The sequence below is a fragment of the Nannospalax galili genome, unplaced genomic scaffold, assembly GCF_000622305.1.
Source record: "Nannospalax galili isolate Female #2095 unplaced genomic scaffold, S.galili_v1.0 scaffold353, whole genome shotgun sequence".
NCBI lineage: Eukaryota > Metazoa > Chordata > Mammalia > Rodentia > Spalacidae > Nannospalax > Nannospalax galili.
Genome location: NW_008331861.1, coordinates 416,320 through 424,227, shown reverse-complemented (window position 1 = coordinate 424,227; position 7,908 = coordinate 416,320). Strand labels below are relative to the sequence as shown.

The following is a 7,908-nucleotide window of genomic DNA, read 5'->3' as shown; positions in this document are numbered from 1 at the left end:
CCTTTATTTAACTAATGAAATAATATTTAAATTCATTAAGATACATTTCCATTTTAGATGAGGGGAAAAGAAAATATCTTTTAGAATTTTGTATATTAGTAATTAATTTTCATTTTAAATGCTGCAAGAATAAAATGAGGAGAATCACTGAGAGAAAACAGATTAAGGTATCTCAATTTTGGATTCATAAAATTCCATATTGAAAAACGTATTAGTGAATATATGGCCATAATGTTTGGAATAGTTCCATTGGTTGAAAATTTTGAGTAATCCTCTGATGGTCAAACCCATATAACACGTAAAAATGAGTCATTTTTATAAGAATGAAATAGTACATCAGGCATCTAATAAAGTTAATGCAGGTTTGAAATAACAGAACGCTTTATATACTTTAGTAACACAGTAGCTAATATTTTCAATATTTAGAGATTTGTGTCATTTTGTCACCGAAAATGTTGCATAGGGCCACTTTCATATCCCTGTTTCTCAAGCTATAAATCACAGGATTTAGGCAGGGAGGTAACAGAGAGTAAAACACTGACATGAGCAGGTTCAGTGATGATGCAGAGTTTGATGTGGGGCCTAAGTATGCAACAAATCCAGAAAAGAAAAACAAGCTAACCACAGTCAGATGGGGCACACAAGTGGAGAAAGATTTAAGCCTTCCTTGGTCAGAAGGAATTCTTAGGATGACAGTGAAAATGTGAACATAGGAAATAACCATTAATATAAAACACAAGAAAAGAAAACAACAGCTGGTAATTAAACACATATTCTAGAATTTGTTCTCCAGGGCAAGCAAGGGTGAGAAGTGATGGAATATCACAGAAGAACTGATGTATTATGTTGGGACCACAGAAATGGACAGAGAATGTTCCTGCAGCGTGAAGGGACCCATAGACACACCCACTGAGCCATGCTGCAGCCACCATCTGCACACAGGCAGCTCTATTCATCATGGCCTCATAGTGCAGAGGGAGGCAGATGGCAGCATAACGATCATAAGACATCACCAAAAGAAGGGCAAACTCAGTGCTTGTCATAAATAGGAAACAGAAAACCTGTACAATACACCCCAGGAAAGAGATGGAGTGGATGTTTGTCACAGAGTTCATGATGGATTTGGGAACTGTGACAGAGATATAACAGATATCAATCAAGGACAAATTCTTCAGAAAGAAATACAGGGGAGATTGGAGATGCTGGTCTATGGTGGTGAGGATGATAATGAGGAGATTTCCCATTAGTGCTGCCACATAGATCAGGGAGAAGAGTGTTGCCCACAGTGTCTGCAGCACCTGGCTTTCTGGGAATCCCATGAGCAAAAATTCCATATAGTTTGTCATGTTGGTCATTGTCTCAGTCAATGTGCCTCTTGTCTGTGGAAATGCAAGGAAAATTAGTATTGCTTCACTTATTTAGATCTCCATTCCTCATTTTAAATATAATTGTTAATTTGTTTTACTCCAATCTTATTAATGCTTTTGTGATATGATACTGCACAGTGAACGACATCTTTAAAACCAAAAGAAAATTCCAGTCATGTACTGTAAGTTTTATAAAAGTCATTAAGAACAGTCTAACTTGTATTATTGAATATCATGGTTTATGTAGCGCATAGAAATAAATGATCTAATCTGTCCATAGAGGAAGGTTTATATCAACTTTGATAGAATGCTTAAAGTGGTAAGAATTTTTGCCACAATGTAGTTCAATATTAACATTGCATGGAAATCTGATTTATTTCCCAGTAATCAGCTTTCATAGATGAAACACGTATAAAGAATTTCAGATAGAATTTCAGGTATTTCTTTATTTTTCTCCACCATGTTATAGTACAGGTAACCAAGGAAAAACATGTGGGCAAAGGAAAATTTATTTTTATATGATAAATGTGGGTCAATGATAGCACTTTAGACACAACTTTCAAAGATATTCAAGTTTGCCAATGTGGCGCACTGATATTTTTACTGAAGTTATTTTTACTGAAATATTATATTTTTGAAAAAATGAATAGAATCTGTAACTTTATATCTCAAAAATAGAATATATTTAGTCCTCAAAGCAAGCCTCAGGAGATAAAGAAAATTGTAATGATATACTGTACCTTTTGAAATCCCAATGTTATAAAATTAGAAATGAATAGCAAACTGTAGAAATGATATACTACATAGAAATTGAATATTATATCCCTGAATGATCAGTGAGTTATGTAAGAAGTAGAGAAGAAAAAATTCAAATTTTCAATTCAAATGAAAATGAAAATATATTTACCAGAAAATTTAGGAAACAATAAAGCCATTTCTAAGAGGGAATTTACAGTTATTTGTACTTAGATTAAAATTTCAGTGAAATCACCTAAATAACCCAAGGCCACCCCTTAAGTTCTTGTAAAAGCAAGATGCCTATCTCAAATCAGTAGATAGACAGAAATAAATCAAAACAGGATAATTTAATGAAATTGAGAGTAAAAGGATGTTACAAAGACACAAACACAAATTTGGTTCTCTAAAAAATAATTGTTTGACAAATACCAAAGTAATGAATGACAGAGAGAAAAGCCCCAAATCAATACTACTGGAGATGTAAAAAGTGAATTATAAAGAGAAAAATGAAGTAGAAATGATCATTAGAGAAGACTTTGGAAAGATATATTAGACAAAAGTGCAAAATCCACAGGAAGTAGATAAATTCTACACATATGAAATACCAAAATTAAAATTTTATAACCCATGAGATCTATAATAAAAATGGTATTGAAGTAGTAATAAAGTCTCCCAATAAAGAAATGCCCAGAAGCTGACATATTGGCAGTCACATCCATCAGACTTTTAAAGAACTAACACTGATGCTGTTTGAACTATTGCATAAAACTGGAAAGGAAGGAATGCTATCACTGTAATTCTCTGAAGGAAATATCTTAATACTAATGTCACAGAAGGACAAAATAAAAAGAAAACTGCAGATCAATTATTATGATGAAAATAGATGTAAACGGTTTTAACAAAATACTTGCCAGCTGAATTTGGCAATGCATTCAATGGATCCCACTTCATGGGGTTAAGTTGCTCTCATTCCAAAAATGTAAGAATGTATTAATTATTCCAGTCAGTAAGTGTAATATAGCAGATAAACAGGCTTGAGGAGTCTACTGGACAGACGGTTCAGCAGTTAAGAGCACTTGCTATTCCTCCAGAGTTCCATGGTTTGGGTCCCAACCCTCAGATGCTGGCTCACGGACATCCTTAACTCTAGTTCAAGGGGATCTGATATCCTCTCCTGGCCTCTGTGGGCATTAGATGTACATAGCACACTTATATTCAACTACTCACACATATATAAGTAAAATTAAAAGTATTTATTAAATAGACTTGATATTCATATTCACATAATTCATCTGAATAGATGAAGAAAAGTTCCTGTCCTTGACAAAGTTCAACATGCCTGCATGATGGAAGCCATGAAAAAGCATTAATAAAAGAACACATCTTAGTAAAGTCTGTAAATTATGGTTGCCCTCCATTATACTAAATTCAGAAACACTGAATGGATTTCTTCTAAAATCACGAATGAGACAAGGATGTACGCTGCCTCCACTCTTGTTTAATATAGCACACCTGTGAGGGCTTTTCTAGAACTGGTCAACTGAATTTGAAAGACCCACACTAAAGGGGAAGCACTATTACATGGGCTTAGGTCCTGGATTTTAAAACAAGAAAGCTAGCTAGGGCTGGAGCGGTGGCTCCGCGGTTAAGAACACTGGTTATTCTTGCAGAAGACCTGGGTTTGAATCCCTGCACCCACATAGCAGCTAACAACTGTCTGTAACTCCAGTCCCAGTGGATCTGACAGCCTCTTCTGAACCGTCCTTAACTCCACTTCCAGGGGAATTCGAAGACCTCTTCTGACCTCCACGGCATTGCATGACACAGGTGCACTCATATACATGCAGGCAATACACTCATACACATAAAACTAAAATAATAAGAAGCAAAGTATTTAAAAAAAGAAAATACTATGAACAAGCACTAATTTATAGTGAATATATACCACATATATTTATTTCTTTCAATGTTTATGTCAATTATTAATGACTATGGGCAAATTAATAAACCACAAAGAAATTATACTTTTAAAAGTTCTCAAGTCATACAAAATGCTTTTCATATTATAATTAAATTAAGAATAAATATGACTACCTTTAAAATATTTAAACATTAGAAATTAATCATTTGCTCTAAATAATTTAGAAATGATTGACACTTTCTTTTATTATTTTATGTGTATGCATTTATTCCCTACACATATGTAAGTGCAACCCTGTCATGCAGTGTCCATGAGGGTCAGAAGACAGTGTTGAATTCCCTGGAACTGGAGTAATAGATGATGTGGGTGCTGGGACTCTAGTCCAGGTCCTCTGCAAGAGCAGTCACTTCTTTTAACCACTGAGCCATCTCTCCAGTCCAATGACTGACACTTTCAAAGACAATTATGGACAATTTGAACCAAATTATAATGGAAATAAACAAGAATTTGTTTGAATTTATTTAACTAGTAGCATTATAATGTTATTTTTCCAGATGTTAATATTACAAAAGAAGAAATGACAAAACTCAATTATGCAAACACAACTGTAAACATGTATTATAAAAATAATAAATTAACCAGGCTTGGTGGCACACCACTTTAATTCCAGCACTTGGGAGGCAGAAGCAGGCAGATCTCTGTGTGATTGAGGTCAGCCTGGTCTACATAGCAAGTTCTCAAAAAGAAAGAAGGAAGAAAGAAAGAAGGAATAAATTAAATCATAAAAGTTTATAGGGAAAGTATGAAGAACCAGTGCTGGTTCTTATAAATGAGAATAGCAATAGAAACAAGGGTTATATACACTATCTAGAGTGCTAAATGAAAAGAAAAATACAGATTAACAATGGATTTTTTATTTAAAAATATTTGTAATCTTTTATTTATCATTTTTATTTTATTTATGAGTGTATTGCCTGCATCTATGTAAGGGCACCCATGTCCTGTAATGCCTTCGAAGATCATAAGATGGCTTCAGATTCCTTGGAACTGGAGTTATAGATAGTCACTATGTGGGTGCTGGGGATGGAAGCCAGATCCTCTGCAAGAGCAGAGAGTGGTCTTAACTCTGAAGTGATCTCTCCAGCCTCTATTTTTAAAATATTTTTATTGAGCTTTTGTGTATTTCACACAGTAATTCTTAATCAAATTTAGACACCGTCCCACATCCATACCCACACATAGCCCCCTCCCCACACACACACATGACCTCATGCATTCCGTCATAAGTTTTAGGTCCTATGTCCTATGCAGTGAAGGATTGGTACCCAGATGACTCTCAGCACAAGTTCATCCACTGGAATCTAGTCAGCTTATTTGGATACCTTAAGGAATAACTACTGTCCTTCATCCAGCAGCAATCAGTCCACTGTTCATATCTGTCTATCTGGGCCCTTGCCTGATTATGCAGACATGGGTCCTGTGCAGATGCCAGCATTGCAGCAAGTTCACGTGAGCAAGATTCCAGTGGCCTGAAAGCCTCTGCTCCCCTGTGTTCATATACCAACTCTGGCTCTTACAATCTCCTTCTGCTCCTCTTTTGTAATGGTCTCTGAACCATGGGTGGGTGAGGCTTATTATAGTCCTTTACAGGGACACACATTCTACAATGGGAATTTTAAATAGCCTCATTCAGGATACCATATTCAAATAAAAATAATCACATTAATGCAAATACATAATTTAGAAATAATGAACAAATGTCTATCAGATAGTAATAAAAAACAAGAAATGGAAATTCTGAATATTTATCAAATGGATAAATCTTTAAAGTGCACAGAGGCAACAATTACAGTCTGGGTCATTTAGGGAAGATATGATACCAAACAAACATGAACTCAGAAAATAAGTGAGCTCACCTCAAAAAGTTACTATTATCAAACATTCACGGAAATGTCAGATCAAACAAAATTGCAAATTGGTAGGGAGAATAGAGACACCCAAATATTTCCTACATCCTGTTGAGATTGAGATATGAGAGATTCATGGTATGTGTCATGTGAATGCTCTGCATAGAACAGTAGAAACATGGAAAATAGGTGAAGCCTGGAAATAGAGGACTTGAGCTTTGTAATAAAAACAAAGAGCCTTAACATGGAGCACTGCAGCTGTGGCAGGGGAAGGGGAAGACTCTTCTCAGTGGAGCAAAAGAAACAAACCTCAGTGATCTCCACAACCACAGAACTCTGTGCCTTCCACACATGGTGTAAGCAAGCAGAGCTGGCATTCATTTAGTGGGCAGGCCTTGAGGATGGACCCAGCCTTTCCAGTTTACTGCCAGGTGCCAAGACAGATATTCATTTAAGTGGGGTATCACTGGGTAGAAATTCATCCTTCTGTATGTGCAGAAGAAGTACATGTAGGAAATATTTTACAAAGGCAATACAGGGTCATTTCAATAAAAAAAATAAAACTGCCATAAAAACCACGGATGTCTTATTTCCTAAAAATAAAAGAATGTTGCTGATTACCTTAACCAACTACTGCTCAATTTCCCAAGCCTTCACACTTGCCTGGCAGACATGAATGAGTCCCATTCCAAGTATAGCAGAACCTTGCTGAGTCATGGATTTCAAGGATGGCACATTTGTGAAGGTAGGAATATGGCTTTTGCAATCCAAAACAGAGCCCATTGAGGTAATTTCTATCTCTTCTCCAGTGACTATATCAGGCAGGCTTTCCTCATACACACCTTGCCTGAAACAGAATTAAAATAGGGAGATGAAAAGGAATAATGTCTAGCTCCTGGTGCTGAGCAACCAGCATGAATGGAGTGGCTATTTGGCCAGACACTGACATTAAACAAAAGATCATCACAAACCTGCAAATCTGCAGGAAGTTGCAGTGCTTCTTTTCTGTATTCTTATTCATTTCAGGGAATTAGTAGTAGCAGCAGCAGTAGTAGTAGTAGTAGTAGTAGTAGTAGTAGTAGTAGTATTTGTATTTGTATTTAGGACATGATTTTATTTAACAGTCCCAAGTAATACTCTTCTTAAAAGACCTGTCTTTCTCACAGACAATAAGAGTCTGCAGTGTGGGACCTTGGAGAGGACTCCTATATTGAAATCCAAATCTACCCACCCAGGGCTCAGGGACCATTGTGGAAGAGAGGGAAGAATGATTGTAAGAGCCAGAGAGGAGAGTCAGGACCATACAGAAATAGTCCTACAGGGGCCTGGGACTCTTTTGGTACAAACCTACAGCAATGATGTCAGCATGCCCAACACCCATGCAAACTTATGCAGACAAAAACCCAGCACAAAACTGTGGAAATGAACAGCAGGTCCAAATCTTAGTGGAAAAATTATTCACAGTTAATTGTTGTGTGAGGGAGAGCTGACCTTCTTAAAGTGAGGGACACAGGAAAAGCTAACTAAATCCCAGTGGATAAACTTGCACTGAGAGACACTAACTTTACATTATAGGCCTTAACACGAATGACAGAATGTATGAACTCAGTGGGGATCGGGCTATGCGAGGGTGCCAGAGGGTAAGAAGGTATAAAAATGATGTTATGTAAGAAACACACAAAAATTCAATAAAAATGTGACAGCAACAATAGACCTGTGCTTCTAATATTTCCTCCAGAAAATTATCTGTTACAGGTATTTTGAAACCTAAGAAATAAATGCATTAAAAAATAGAGGCATGGACCATAGTTGTAGCTCATGGTAGAGAATTTGACTAACAAGTTCAAGAGAATGGTTTCAGTTCTCAGAACAGCCAAAAAGAAGTACAAATAAATAATAAATACAAAATCAAGATGATATAAATGTAATAAGTTAAGATTATTTAGTTTAAAAATAGTATAATTAATATTTTCTA

General features: G+C 35.9%; 1 protein-coding gene across 1 annotated transcript; it reads right to left on the bottom strand.

Moving 5' to 3' along the window:
* Positions 1 to 415: 415 nt before the first annotated feature.
* On the bottom strand, positions 416 to 1,361 carry LOC103729078 (putative olfactory receptor 14L1). Its single transcript, XM_017796585.2, is given in 2 exon segments — positions 416 to 764; positions 766 to 1,361. Coding segments are annotated over 2 exon segments (939 nt in total). The 5' UTR covers positions 1,356 to 1,361.
* Between the last annotated feature and the right edge of the window lie 6,547 nt (positions 1,362 to 7,908).